This window comes from Pocillopora verrucosa, chromosome 9 (assembly GCF_036669915.1).
Source record: "Pocillopora verrucosa isolate sample1 chromosome 9, ASM3666991v2, whole genome shotgun sequence".
NCBI lineage: Eukaryota > Metazoa > Cnidaria > Anthozoa > Scleractinia > Pocilloporidae > Pocillopora > Pocillopora verrucosa.
The window spans coordinates 3,918,629-3,933,424 of record NC_089320.1 but is presented as its reverse complement, the minus strand read 5'-3'; the positions used below and the strand labels follow the sequence as shown (position 1 = coordinate 3,933,424).

The 14,796-nt window shown below is 37.8% G+C and overlaps 2 protein-coding genes across 2 annotated transcripts in view; one reads left to right on the top strand and one right to left on the bottom strand.

Moving 5' to 3' along the window:
* Positions 1-1,981: 1,981 nt before the first annotated feature.
* LOC131785904 (multiple PDZ domain protein) lies at positions 1,982-7,903 on the bottom strand. Its single transcript, XM_059102862.2, has 3 exons — positions 7,294-7,903; positions 4,233-4,799; positions 1,982-3,917 (listed from the first exon to the last, which is right to left on the bottom strand). The coding sequence occupies exons 1-3, from the start codon at positions 7,726-7,728 to the stop codon at positions 3,171-3,173; spliced, it is 1,749 nt and encodes a 582-aa protein (XP_058958845.2). The 5' UTR covers positions 7,729-7,903; the 3' UTR covers positions 1,982-3,170.
* Positions 7,904-9,335: 1,432 nt separating this feature from the next.
* Positions 9,336-14,796, top strand: part of LOC131785873 (retinal rod rhodopsin-sensitive cGMP 3',5'-cyclic phosphodiesterase subunit delta-like) — a 6,633-nt gene continuing 1,172 nt past the window's right edge. Inside the window, exons 1-6 of the mRNA XM_059102829.2 lie at positions 9,336-9,549; positions 11,285-11,347; positions 12,109-12,134; positions 12,766-12,891; positions 13,271-13,376; positions 14,193-14,796. The exon at positions 14,193-14,796 is cut by the window's right edge and continues 1,172 nt beyond it. Coding sequence (XP_058958812.1) covers positions 9,500-9,549; positions 11,285-11,347; positions 12,109-12,134; positions 12,766-12,891; positions 13,271-13,376; positions 14,193-14,274 — 453 coding nt within the window. The 5' untranslated portion in view covers positions 9,336-9,499 and the 3' untranslated portion in view covers positions 14,275-14,796. The remainder of the gene's footprint in view (positions 9,550-11,284; positions 11,348-12,108; positions 12,135-12,765; positions 12,892-13,270; positions 13,377-14,192) is intronic.

The window sequence follows — 14,796 nt, the reverse complement described above, 5'->3', positions numbered from 1 at the left end:
CTTTGAAAGTGATGCAAATTTGTAATTCGAGCGTAATAGTGCGTTGATCAATTCGAGGTTTCTACATCCCAACCACCAGGCATTTGAACTCTGAAAATTTAATATTCAAACTCGCGTTCCCCAGGAAAAAATGTGTTTGCATGCCCCAAACAAATGCCGGATTTGACGTTTAATTTTTTTTGTAATAAATGTAAAACACAACCATGTAACTGGATAAAAAGTGACATGTATCGTCATGAAACAAACAGTTTTCACTTGCCTATCAAAGGAGGAAACACTGCTTTTCAAGTCAGTTAATCTGGATCTAATTATCAAAGTAAGATTTTTAAGACAACTTACAGGACAAAAACAACAACTGTTTACTGAGCTGCAGAATGATAATGACAACAAATCTGACAAGAAGTGGAACACAGCTGAAAAAATTTTTAGAACATTTTTTGGAAATTATTTTGTAGTAAATTCCATTATGGATGACAGGCAAATGCCCTTATGTTGCCTGGTGGAGGGGAGGGGGATGATGATGTATCTTCAAATTGATTGGCACATGATATGAACACAGTGGCTTATAAGTTAAAAGGGGTTAACCATTTAACTCCCAAGATCTAATGGATAATTCTCCCCTTTAACTGCTACACATTTTGTCAAAAATTGGTTGTGAGAATTTTGTGTTTGATAACAAAAAGAGCTCCTACCTAATGAGTGTGAGCATTCTCATTACCTGTTTGCTGGATAATGTATGAATATTAGAGGGAAATGTTACATGTTAATCACCCCTGGGAGTTTAAGGGTGAAGATTCTGAAGGACATACCTTAGTTGTAACAGATGAAAGTGTGAACCTTTTGCTTCCTTTAAAATGTGTGTTAAATTTGCAAACCTCAGTGAAAATGTTTTTATTTTGGCAGACAAAGCTTCGTGTTATGCTTGGGCTGGAGTCTCCTGAAGCCACCGGAGAAGATAAGGAGTGGGAGACACTTATAAATGAAACAACTTATAACAAGAATGATGACAAGGATCTCAAGTTCAGATGACAACCTGCTGCTATTTCCTCAGACACCTTCATTAAGATATAGGCCAGCAACTGTATGGGCAGTTTTATGTGACAGTTACATTGTGTATATGAAAGGTCTTGAGGTCAACATTAATATTTGTGTCACTGTATTTTGGGTAATTTGAATAGACACATTGTTAAAGGTAATTATCAGGCACATTGCTGTGAGTTTTTAATTAAAAAGTATAGCTGAAAAGAAGTGAAAGGTTGATGTACAAGATCCTTTAAAAAAGCAGTTTTGTGGAAGCTTAACAGACAATGTTGAATGCAGGGTCTTTATTAAAGAAATGTAGTTGCAGTAGAATAGTGTAAAGTAACAGGCGATTGCACTTTAATTACGAATGAAAAATATGTTTGTGTTTATCAGAACAGGGGTGCATGCTAAAAAATAGGGGCCTGTTCATTACAGAATGCAAGAAAAGTTTTATCAGTGGTATCCGCTTTCTCTCTTTTGATCTTCTAGGCTTGGAGGGAAGGTAACCACAAATTGAAAAAGAAGGGGCTTGGTTTCCTCTCTTGTCCTGGTTTTATCCCAATCTCTTCTTGCATAAAGTTTGTTCATACTGAGAGAACCACAGAATACTAACATTGTACAATTCAAGGAATGTGGTGGGGTTGTTCCCTTTAAATCTGAGAGGGGATTAACGAGTAACTTCTCCCTATAGTGTCCTTACATTAACTAGCCAACAGGTCATGAGAATATTCAAAACTTATCAGATAGAAGCTGTTATCTTGATCCAACACTAAATTCTTGTAAGAAATTTTTAAGGAAATGTATTGTAGCTAGATGGGAGAATTAACAATCAGATCTTGGGAGTTAAACAGTGAGAATGGCTGAAAAAAACTCCTAACGTGTGCAACACCAGATAGGTTTGTTGAACAATTTATTTGAGAACAAAACCCACTGAATTCTACACTTTCTCTATAATTTGTGGATTAATAAATTATAATTTAAAAGTTTTTGTAACAAAGTAAGTTTTGAGCTAAAAAGTTTTGAATTTTTTCTACATGATCTTAAACTAAGTCAAATATCAAAGTCTTCAACAAATATATACAACAACTTGCTGTTGTAGTGTCAAAAATGAATAGAACAATCCATTGGTATTGGTAATGTAACTACTCCTGTGAGAAGCCTTTACTACTATTTTGGAATGTTTTACTATACATGATAAAAATACTTTTACACTGGTTTTTCCCCATTTTTTGCTGTTTGACTAATTGTCAAAAGGTATTGTTTGCTCACTTGTTCCTGTGCTTGTTTTTTTTTTTGGAAAATAGATCCTAAAACATTGTTTTTACTCCCTATATCAAACCGCTAAAAAATCTTACAATGGTGATGAGGATTTAAAATATACACATCAAGGCAAAAACAATATTATCCTAAAATTGGGTGAACATTCTTTTCCACCAGTTTATAGAACGTCTGAGTTTGGACGTTTCAGCTTTGAAGTTAAAATTCCAAGTAATTTGAAAAAAATAATCGTTTTGTTTTGCTACTAGAAGGCTGACAAAAGGCTTCTAATTTCATCAAAGAAACTCGTAGAGCAGTTTTCAATCCATTGCCGAAAGCGATTCAGAATTGCTTTGGTTAAGCTGCTTTTAGCTCTGTGATTGGTCTAAAAAGCTCGAGCCAACCAATCAAATGCAGGTATAAACTGAATCCTAACTTGGTCACTCGCGTTTTCCTGCGCTTCGAGCAGGTTCCCTGTTTTTACTTTGAGTTTTCATTTGTAAATGATGACGTGACTTTGTTCTGATTGGCTTTTTTGATTACTTTGGTTTTGGCTTTTCGACACCCAATTGAAATCTGTACTATCGATGATCGAGATTATGGTCAAGTTTTCCTGTGGTCAACTAAGTGTATGAAGCGCTTTCAATAAGAAATTAGTTTGTTTTGAAGGTGATGCTTGGCTTACCAACAACAGCAATAAAAAAACTACAACGCCAGCGCGAACCAATCAGAAAGGATTAGTCCAGAATGCACCAAGCTCGTTCAAGGAAAACCTCAGAAAATGTTTCGATTGGTCAGCGCATTTTTCAGCGCTTTCCATTGGCTGCGTGCGTTCGAGTTTTTACGCCTTTTCTTGTTAGTTCATAGTTCACAGTTTTTTTTTCAGAGTTTTAACAGTGCATTGATTTCGGTCTCCTTCCCTGCCTGTGTCCCGCGGTGGTTTTTCTCGTGTTAATAGAACTCCACACCTCGGCATAAGGATTGGTGTGCGGGTTTTGACTCCGTTGAAGAAACTTTCGTTTGATTGTTATTGTTGCATTCTTTCTTGTGTATCCTCGCAGAATCTTCTCTGCCTCTAAAAACGTTGCCCCCTCTAAACTCTCTCCGCTAAAATCAACAATTTCATCTCCACTCTGTAAAAATCCTTGGGCATTCCCCGTGGGTGAGACTTCTGCAATGAAAATTGGCAGATCCCCGTACGGGGAACATACACCCCCTCCGACAGAAAATCCCCACTCTGTGACTGTACTTTCCCGCTTTACCTCGACAACGATAGTTTTCTTTTCGATGTAATGCTTTCCTGTAAACTTCCGAGCCGAAGAGCTCGAGTTTTGATTCAACGACCAGCTGGATCCCAAAGTGGGCGCCATATTACGCCGAACACGAGCCGAGGAGCTTCGGCTGACTTTTGCTGGTCTCGGAGATGCGAACGAATCCCAGGGGAGAGGTAGTCGCTGCTTTATAGTGAAAGCAGGCCACGTTGCTCTTACATCACATCGTTTGATGACGCTCCTTCTGCTAGTGCTTGAACGTCTGAAGGTTTTGGTGAGGAAGAATGACGTATGTTCATTCTCGTAAATTTTCGGCGGTTTCTCAACTGATCCATCTCTTTCCCAGTCCTTTGACAGGGGGTATATCTGAGGATGAGAGCAGATTATGTCAGAAAGATCAACCAACAAAGACTACTTCACTCTTCTAAGCCGTAACAATGCAAAAGCAATCCTAACCGTTTCTTTCAGCCTTGGCTTGCATCAGCCTTTCAGAAGAGCTGCACAATACTGAGCAAGTAAACTGCTTAAATGCGATGCAAATTGTGTCGAAGCTTTTGAAACTGGGCTGAATTATGTGAAAACTGTTCTATTCAAACTATTGAAGGTTTACCTCCGTAGTATATTTAACGTTGAGCCTCTAAAATGGAGCTAAGCCCAGCCTAACGAACTAGAAAAACCTACCCCTGGCTCTTCCCGAATTTTCTTGTTTCCATTTTCATTTTTCACCTCATGGTTTCTTCTTTGTGTTTCACCTCTGTCATTTTCACCTTCTGCTGTCCCCAAGAAAGACGAGATGCGAGAAACTCGCTTGACAGGTTTAGAGTACGGACACTTCTTTTTTGTGACGTCAATTACGGATGAAAGGGGCCTGGCAATGACACTCGAGTTGAATGCTTCCTCTACAATGCTTCGCCTTTTCTTTGGTGACACGATATTGTTGTTTACTTTCTTGTTGTCTTTTTTCTCTTGGTTAAAGCGTTCCATGATAGAGCGATTCGCGTTCTTACTCCTTGCCACAACCAGCGTCACCACAGCTGGGAGAGACCTGAAGATGGTTAGCGCTTGTGCATGCGTTTTCCCGCGAAGGGCCTGGCCATTTGCCTCCAGAAGTTCGTCTCCAGTTCTGACGCGGCCCGATTTGGACGCGGAGGAATTGGGCAAGATATCATTGACGTAATGATTTTCCAGCGGTGTGTCAGCTCCGCCCACCAAAACGATACCAAGAAAGCCATTCTGGGGCTTGATCAACTGCGCATGACGAAAGAAAAAAACTACCATAAACTTTTGTTTTTAGAAGCCCGCTCAAACTTCCGAGGGAAATGGAGTTTTTCAGGATAGCGAGGAGGTGGGGGAAGGGAAACTGAGTAAGCTGGAAGTAAAGAATTCACTAATGATTTTCGAAGGAGATACCTCGCATTCGCGTTGTGAAGGTTCTACTGCACATTTGTTTCAATGTTCCTCGTGTGTTACTATTGTATGTACTTTTAATCCACCGTAGTTAGTTTAATTTGAAATCCAATATCTGACGTCTGAATATTTCTAAACAATTCACATCTATTTTAAAAATTTTCCTATCATATCAACATATCGCAAAGCACTTAGATTTTCCAGTTTGAGAAATATATAAATCTTCTGTATCAAAGAAAACAGTACGCAGCAGCTGTGTAAACCATCAATTTTTTGTTCTATTTTTAGTCGTTCATTTGTATTAAGGCGGTAAGTCGAATTTGTATACGATCTAATTCATTTTAATGCAATTACCTTGAATTTTCTTTATCACAGAAAATCTCCGCCGTAAATTGAAATCACCGTTTTAGTATCAATTTTCCCGCCGAGCCGTTACATTACTTCACGCTTGGATGCACTTTATAGTTAATGAATTTACATAGATAAATTATCATAATAATGCCAATATCCGACACGTGCTCGAAGGATAAACAGGTGCTGTGTAGAAGAGGACGATACGAACAATTAAGTACTACTCCGAAACAAATGTCCATGCTTCTATTTTGGAATTCAAGAAAACAACAAACTGATCTCTAGAGTTCCCCTTGTGGTGATAATCATGGTGCAAATGTTGAGAAGTTGGAATATGAAGAAGGAAGCTTGACATGTGCAGAAATTTGATGTGTATTATAGTGATTAAGAATGATGTCTGTGTATACACTTCATCATTTCATTTCCTATTCATGTTTAAGTGCTCTAGTAGATTAAAAATATCTAACTTGATGATGCCACTTCTTGAATCGGTCTTGAAATCAAAGAGATTCAAATCAAAGCTAACTCTCTCCGTTGGTTGCGTTCTTTGTTATCTTAACTTGTTACGTATCAAGTCCAACAATGCCTCAATTGCTGCTTACATTTGGCAACTGACAAGTCATTTGAAGCCGCAGGGGCTTCAAGAGACAGATGTTTTATAATAAGCATTTAGAAAGTACAAAGAAAATTAATCGATTTAACAACATATCGAGCACGACACGCGAACAATGGACATCAGGTCGCGTGGCATAAAAGACTAAACAGCCACACAGAAAAATTTTATTTGTAGTCAGATTTCTTGCCGATTTTTTTCCACTGAAACAAGACTAGCTTCGCATATAAAGGGAAAACTCTAGCCCTAGATGTGTGAAAAGTAAAGAAGGCAAACAAAATATTTAAGATTTACAAAACTTATCATTAAGTTATGAGTTACAAAAAACGTAACTTGTGTTGTTCGGTACACCCCAAAGTAACGAAAAAGGAAAATTTATTTTCGAAAAGTTTACTTTTTTTTCCATCCATGATTTGCACTGTTCGAGCACTGCACTGAGCTCGATTTGCCCATTTGCTATACCTGCGATCGAAATAAACTCTACCCTACTGGGAATTGAGAGGTACCTTAGTCGAGAAAACAATGAAAGAGCTAAACGGTTTTTTTTCCATAAACTTGGAACCTCTATGTTATCTCAGTTTGAAAAGATGACATGAACACTGATCCATCATTGGTAATACCGCCGTGAAGCTCTATGCTGTAGAATATTACTGATGACTTTTTTTCAAAAGATTTCTACCAAAGTAAATAAGATCTGGAATGAATTGTGTGCCATGTTTATTACTCTTTGTTGAGGTGCTGTTTCCACTCCCCGTATTTTGTTTAAAAATTTAATGCTGTTAGTCAGCTGGATTCATCAAAGCCTTTTACTTCAATGACTCTGGTAAAACTTAAGATAAAAAAGATCGAACTCGCTTTGCCAATTTAAGAACTTCGAAACGCTTTTACTTTTTGATGTCAATATCTGAATTTCGTAAAAGATCGCTTTCGGCGGAAGTTTCTGACGGCCCGGAAACAAAGATAATTTCTCCTGGTTATAGACAAATACGGCGGCACAATTCTCTTTGAAAAATTTCCCGATATTATATCTTTGGGTGTGGCGAATAAGAGTTTTCTTTCCTGAATCATCCCACTTCATCCAATAAACAGTTGTGACTTCATCAACAAATTTTGATTTACTTACCAGAACTTTTTATTTGCTTTGAAAATATAAGCGATCAAATAAAATTTGTTTTGAACTGATCCCTCAAAACGACGGAAATCCGACTCTTTATCAAAGAAATTGTTGTATCAAAACAGCTTGAAGCACTTGTTAAGCTTTGATTGTATTAAATTATTTTGAGTCTCGAATAAGGAAAAAATTCTCGAAAATTTCCGCATTCTACAACACACGACTGACAACCGAAAGAGTGAATCACAGGGGTAACGTACCTGTATCGCAAAAACGCCTTCCTCTTCGTCTTCTTCGCCTTCCAACGAGAAAGCCTTGTTGTTTGGCCTTCCTTGTGTTTGGTTATTTATCTTCTTTTCCTCTAAGCAATTCTTCTCTGCAGCTCGAGGACTGAACGGCTTAATTCGCGCCTTTTGCTTCATTAGCTCCCGGTCATTGAACATGCTCTTAGTGCGATTGGTAATTTCTCCCAAAACTCTTCTGTTTTTCCAAGAACTCTCTGCCATTCCTTTAGCGTCGATCGGCTCACAGAGACTTGGGTAAATCTCGTTCGGAAAAGGCGTCTTGGCCTTGGCGTAAAAGTTCTCGTCGTTCTTCGAAGTTTTACCTTTCAAAAAGTTGTAGGCCTTGGACAAGAAAGACATCGAGTTTGGCGCCCGCATATTCGATGAAGTACGAATGTTTCTCACCGGCATTAGTAGTCTTGGAGCGCGCCTCACACTCGATTCATCGGTAAATATCCCTTTTCTGAAAGTAATTATTTTGATCTTGACTAAGGCGGTTGTGGTTTAGAGTCTTACCAACCCTTCAAGCACTCTTTGCCATCAACCCGCCTTGGGTTTCACTACATCTGTTTCAACTGGCCTCGTGTTTTTGTGGGTCGCTCTTTGTTTTTCTCGACCCTGACAGTTTCGAATAATTAACATAGCTGTGAATGAATTGAAATGCAAATTGCGCGCGAAACACCGGTCACGCCAGCTACCTGTCCACAGACACTCAATATGCACTTGCTGAATTTATTCGTCGAAGCGTATCATCGATCAAGTATTCCAAAGGCCCTGCCACAGGTTAAATTTTCGCGCCTTAGACTGTCAATTGAGCCCGACAACTGCGCAAACGATATTGTGCAGTTACCAATGATTAGAATAAACAGCAATTTGCGCTTTTCCTTTGAAACATTTATCCATTCCCAACACGTGTCTCTTTACGAACAGGCCTTTGCCACACTTCCACAATATAGCACGTGCAAGGGCGAGATGGAAAAGTCTTGTTTAACAATTTATTCTTTATGCACACGTGGTTAACTTGTACAACATTCCATGTTTCTTCGGTTAGAGAAGCGCAATTGCTTATTTTAGGAAAATTACACTGATCCGGGTAAGAACCCAGCTAATAAAAATCATATTTTCAAATCACTTTTTGTAAAATCGACCTCCAGAAAGAATCATTGAAAAAAATCGATGCAAACTATTTCCTTCAGAAAACTGGTCAATCAATGATCACTTTTTTTTTGCCCTTCTCTACAGGCTTTTCTTTTCTTTCCCTGTTGTAGGTTGCTACTTTTAAACATTTTGCGATCATCGTTAGAAAAGGCGCCAAATCTTGTCAATATTGAAAGGAAAAAAGTTTTACAAAGAAAATAAAACACATTTCTTTTCCAACGTTTTCTTTGAAATTTTCAGATAAGTTTTGCCATTTCTCCGAGTTCACTGTCAAATGAAACGGCTGATCAGAAATTTAAATTTCTCTTTCAAGCCGTAATCTTTGTTTTACTGTTAACTACCAGTTTCGTGCTAATGCACAGTTTTGTATGAATTCAACAGGTGTTAATGTATTGTGAAATACTTTCGCCCCACTTCGATGGTTCTTTGAATGCAAAATCAGTTCTAATATATTGATTAAGCGTTTGCTGCGCATACGTTTTTCATAGAAACGAAAAGGTTCACTTCATTGTGAAAGAGGGCGACATCCTATGTCACTTATGCGTTGCTAACAAAAATTTGATCCTTCGGTAACGAACAACTTCGACATTTAAAGAGTGAATTCTTCTCGAGAAGAAACTCATTTAAAGGCGTCAACCTTACTGCCAGCAACTCTACCACGCCATCCTACAATCATTTTAAGCTACTAAGCTTAAGATACAATTTTCTTGGTAGTGGACGTGACAGAGCGAATGAGGAAGCAAGATAAAAACAGGATTGGTCATATTTCACGGAAGCTGAAAAGCCTAAGGTATCCCAAGTGAATGTGTCACGCCCCCGTGACGTAATTACCCAGAGTTCTCATGGAAACGCTTCGCTTTAGCTTTCCTGTCCTGCTTAGTGCTCTGGCTATTTTGTGTATGCACGAATCTTAGTTTGGACTTTTGAGCTGTTTTATCTCTCTAACGTGAATTTCAGAGATTGATCCTACGAAAGTCCTCAGTTTTGGGTCATTGGTTGACAGTGGATAGCGAATTTTGCCAGTATGAGTGCAGGAGATGACAGAAAAGAACTAATTCTGAAAGGATTTAAGTTGTATCCTTCATGCGTTAAGTACACTATAATTTTTCCTTAAATTTCACTCCATTCTCACGGAGTTACTTAGTTTGTCAGTTTCTAGTCAGTCTCCCATCAGGATTGGTCGTTTTAACCGTCCTAATTTCTGAGCATGAAATTTCTTGGATCAGCGAGTCGGTAATGAATCTGTTTCTATTAATTTTGTGGCTAGTACGAATGTTTGGTTCTTAAACGCAAACTTTTAAGTATCTGTGTTTATCTGTCGATATTAAAGCGTTATCTAACTACATGTATATATTATGCAACAAATAATAGTTGTTACTGAAACTAATACTAATTTTTAACCGTAGACGCGCTTTTGGAAAGGATCAAGTTTCCATCAGTAGACCTTACCAAGTACAGCGTGCGACTTCGTAAAATCTCGATTTCCAAGCAAAGCTTAAGGTTTACGAAAAGATCGCTTTTAAATTGGACTTCAGAAATATGTATGCAATTTAGCAGCTACGTCTGCGTCAGGTAATTGTAATACTGTATCGCCTGGATAATGTTTTAATCATTTCGGTGTGAAACGAATGAGTAATTGCTCGCACTTCGGATCGATGAATTTTGTCAAATATGGCGGAGTATCCATTTTGTAGTTGCATTATTTTGCCTCATAGACTGAGAGATAAGCGAAAAATTTCTTGACATATGTCAAATAAGTTCAGCCAGCTGCCTTTAATTGTTGTGTCTAATTCCAAAGAAAGAAAACTGCTGATCAAAACACATCTATCAACTTCCAAACAGCATGACTCAGAATTTTGATTTGGTGTAAAAGAGAGAGAAATTAAACCCGTGTCAATTACGTGCCATGTTTTAAATGAAATACGTAATCGTTATCCTTTCCTAGAGAGATTAATGTCAGTGGACTAATAACATATCAAATTTTTTATTGGCAGCTGTCAGTTCAGTTAATTACTTATTTACCAAAATCTTTAAAATACACTTATTTTGTCTAACTGCAAAGTTTTAAGTTATTTTATAAGGTTTGCAAAAGTAGCAAGGTTTCCTTCAAACCTTTCATCAATTTTTTTGTAAGGAAAAATGAATTGCAAAATTTGTGGCAAGTATTGACTGTAACTTTGAGAGGGGACAAGCGCAAATGTTGTGAAAGAATTCTAGACTGAAAGTTTGTCACATAAGCCTTGAAAAGTAATTTTGATGCAATTTGAAGTTTGAGAAGATGCGTGAAATAGTTTAGTGGTATTTACTTCCTAATCTAAAAGTAGATAACCTTGAAGTCGTACTTAATGGCCATTCAAACTCTGAATATCCTTTGCTATTCAACCCCGAGGATTTTCATCTGAAAATTTTGTAATCAATGCAGGAATGAATGAGTCCAAAATAATTTTTTCCCCCTAAATTATCTCCCTGTTTTAGTATGTACTAAAACAACTGTTCATCTCAGTGGCAAGGGGTGGATATTTACCACACTGCTTCACTGCATGGTAAATTTCCACCACTAGCCACTGAGGTGAATAGTTATTACTTGGTAACTTGGGAAAGCTTTGAGGAAGTTTTTCTATTGAAGGGCTTTCATATATTGTGCTAAAAATTTATGTAAGAATCAAAGCACAGTAGCTGTCAAATAAAGAGGGTAAGTCTCTATAGAAACTGAGGTGCTTAACGAGTTTAAAGGCTGATGTTTCAAGCATTAGCCCTTTGTCAGAGCAACTGGACTGTTGTTTTGTTTCCCTTAATTATTATGATCTAGAAACTGGATGAATCTGCGAGATGCTGACTCTGGTAAAGTATTATGGCAGGGGAGTGATGACCTGTAAGTGAAATACTATCCTATTTATTTACTTCCTCATTCTCTTATTAAGTAACTTAGTTTGCATGTAAATCCAATCTCTTGTTGTCATGGTTTAGAGACCTTTTCAAAATGCAAGTTTCAGAGAAGAGCACAGAATGCCTTAGGGCTTCTTTCTTTTTCCATTGGTCCCTGAGAATTAGCGGTATTCTTTGTGTAAAAATCAAGAAGAGGCAAGGATTGGGTCAGAGAGACATCTACAGTCTCTACCCCAGTATCACTGGGAATCTTGTGTCAGTTAAAGAAATAGATTCCTTCTTGTCCTGTGTCTGTTCAGTAATAGATCGCGGAAGGTGTCAAAATGTGGCAAGAACAAAAAAGTGGCATGCGAGATGCTCCCAAAAGTGTCACTGTATTCTGGAAAGACCCATATCAACATGGAATCTCTTTGTTTTGTACATTGAATAAGAAGAAAATGTAAATGGTGAAGTCATTTAGTATGCTTCTGTCCTCAAAAAAAAAAAAACAACAAGTTACAACCAGTCAATATAGGTGTATTATTCAGCTTATTATTTACACTATACTAAAGGAATATTTAAATCAAGGTCTTTGGGTCATTGTGATGGAATCCTTAGTGTCTCACATCATATTTTTATTAAGATATAAAGTATTTAAAGTCAAAGGCTAAACTTAAAGATTCTAAGGTCTGCAGTCATAAAATTTTCCTGTTCTTTTGGTTGACTCGTTACTGTTTTGATGGTCATTTTTGTAATATGTTTCTGCAGGTCAGCTCCAGGACCTGAGCATGAGGGTAAGATGCCTTTTTACTACTCTCAACAAGGTTGTGATTAGAAAAGTTAATAGATGTATGATCTGAACTGAATAGGCAGCATAATGGAATTCTGCTTGTGTAGCAAGTATGGCATGTTACAGAGCAAAACACCCTTACAGGGGGGTCCAGGTATGCTCCCCCAGAAAAATTTGAAATTTGAAACTCTGATAGGTGATTTGCAGCATGCTGTATTTGGAGAACTTTTTTTAGCCAGACATTGACATTCTGACTTACATTACAATTCAGCTAGCAGGTTTCTGCAGAGTACAGGGTTCTAATGACAACCCTGGTTTAGAGATTAAGAGAAGTTGTAAACATTATTACCTTACTGAATTTTATTTTCAGATAATACCATCCCAGCCTAAGTGCCTTTTTAAGTGTTGCCTGGAGCATATTTGTATCTTGTTATTTTCGGTCTTCCTGTATGTGGTGGTTTCTTTTTAACAATGTCTTAGTTAAATATTAAAAATTAAGACTAACAATAACTCAGTTTATAAAATTCCAACTGCCTTTTGCAGCATGGGAGGCACAATTAAATAAATGATAACTTTCTGCTTTGAAATTACCAGTGGTGGTACCTTATAGTTTTTTTTCTTTGTTTGATTATCAGCAAGAGTACCAAAAAAAATTTTAAAATGCAAGGCGGTCTCCAGAGAGTTAAACTTTTCTTCTGAACAAGAAATGACAAAATTCAGACTTGAACAAAAAGTCATGTTCAAAGGGAAGTGTTTAGAAGGTAAGCAAGCATTATTCTAGTGTGCATAACGTAGTTTATCATGACTGGAAATGTATGAAAATCATATATGTGCACTGTGGTGAAGAAATGAGATATGAACGATCCTTGCTGCTATGAACGCTACCAAACTAGTAGTTGAAATGAGACCTGAAAAAATTTCAGGCCTGTATGGGATTTGGACCCATGACCTCTGCGATACCAGTGCAGTGCTCCACCAACTGAGCTAACCACCTCCCAGTTGGCTTGTTAGCTCAGTTGGTAGAGCGCTGCACTGGTATCGCTGCCTTAGTGTTGGTAGGAATTGCCTTAATGAACCACAAACTTTTTCTTGTTTTACCTCTTTTTGGTGCCAACTACATTTTGTGATCTGTCTTTACAGAATGGTATTTTGATTTTGGATTTGTGATCCCAGCATCAACAAACACATGGCAGTCACTCATAGAAGCTGCTCCTGAATCACAGATGATGCCTGCACAGGTTCTGAGGTAAGTCTTACTTCTTTGCTTTGATATCAAAAACTTCAACATTTTAGTCAAGGAATCTAACCAGGGATTTTTAATGTCAACCAGATCCTTGGGGTTTCCCATATCTGTCCTAAAATGAATTCTTATCAAACTTTTGAGCCCTTGACAAGCATCAAACTCCTCCTAACAATATCACTGCTGAATCAAACCTTAAAGTTATGAGAACAAAGGAAATGATCATTATTAAAGAAGCTCTTGATTATATTAAAGTTCACATGGCAACCAGGTAGACAATCAGACATAGTTTGATGATACTCTGGTTTACAGATTTAATGCATGTAACTGAAGAAGTTACAATTCATAGACCCAACGTTTCTACACTCCCATCTAGTGCCTTCATCAGGGATGATCTAAACGCTGCAACAAGAGGTCTTTTTATATGATCACTAATTAGTGGCCTTTTTTCTGATGAGGTGTAAATAGGCATCAGGAAGCAGACTGCCATTGTCACGATTTAAAGGAGCATGGCCAGAGTTAATATGCCAAGCCTCCAAACAAAGGCGCTGGTCAAAATGTTGGGTCTATGAACTGTAACTTCTTCGGTTACATTCATTAAATCTGTAAACCAGAGTAGCATCAAACTATGTCTGAAGCTCTTGATTGTTTAACAAGTTCTCCTTGTTAGCATGTTAGGAAATGTACAGAGCATAGTATGAAGAATATACATACTGATGTTAGGGTGTAAAGGGTTAAACCCTGGTGTTACATTTGTTCTAACCAATCCTTCTCTGAAGATGAAATGATGCTCATAGAGTATGGGTATGTGGTCTCTTTCAGTGGCAACGTGGTGATTGAAACAAAGTTCTTTGATGGAGACCTCCTTGTCAGCACATCAAGAGTGCGAGTATATTATGTCTGACTTGGACGAAGAAAACCTTTTTCTATACTCTAACTTTGTAAAGCTTTCCGGATGCTTTCCATTTGTCAGAACTGGCTATTCCAACTATGGTGTCTGTAAATGTAAAAGGTCCATTCCTGACCTAACTGGCACCCTCCATCGAGTATGGCCAGTTTAAGCCTGTTTTCTCTTGCAGACCATTTGTGAAATGCTCTTGATGGTGTGAAAATAATTGTTAAAAGTTCTGGCATGAAAAACTTCTGGGAGAAAACAACTCACATGCCTTTGCTCAAGAGAAGTGAACTTTCATTCTCCATTTACACTGGCTGGAACTGTTTCCCACATTCTGGCCAGAGCTGGTAAATGGAAAGCACCGTCAATGTACAGTGTTATAATCTTTAGGACAGTTGTTTTTTTCGCCTCCAATCTAGTTGATGATCACTTTCACCCATGTGTTAATAGCAGACACTTCAGTGGGAGTTGTAGCATGATAAGATTTCGATATTTGTTTTTTAGTCCTTTAATATCAGATGATTACTACAA

What these genes read in the sequence shown, in the direction of transcription:
- LOC131785904 (XM_059102862.2), bottom strand. Translation starts at nt 7,728, where the DNA reads ATGCCGGTGAGAAACATTCGTACTTCATCGAATATGCGGGCGCCAAAC. An exon ending in AAGGCGTTTTTGCGATACAG is followed by an intron (nt 4,800 to 7,293) that starts GTACGTTACCCC and finishes CGTCATGCGCAG; the next exon opens with TTGATCAAGCCCCAGAATGG. An exon ending in AAATTCGGGAAGAGCCAGGG is followed by an intron (nt 3,918 to 4,232) that starts GTAGGTTTTTCT and finishes TCTCATCCTCAG; the next exon opens with ATATACCCCCTGTCAAAGGA.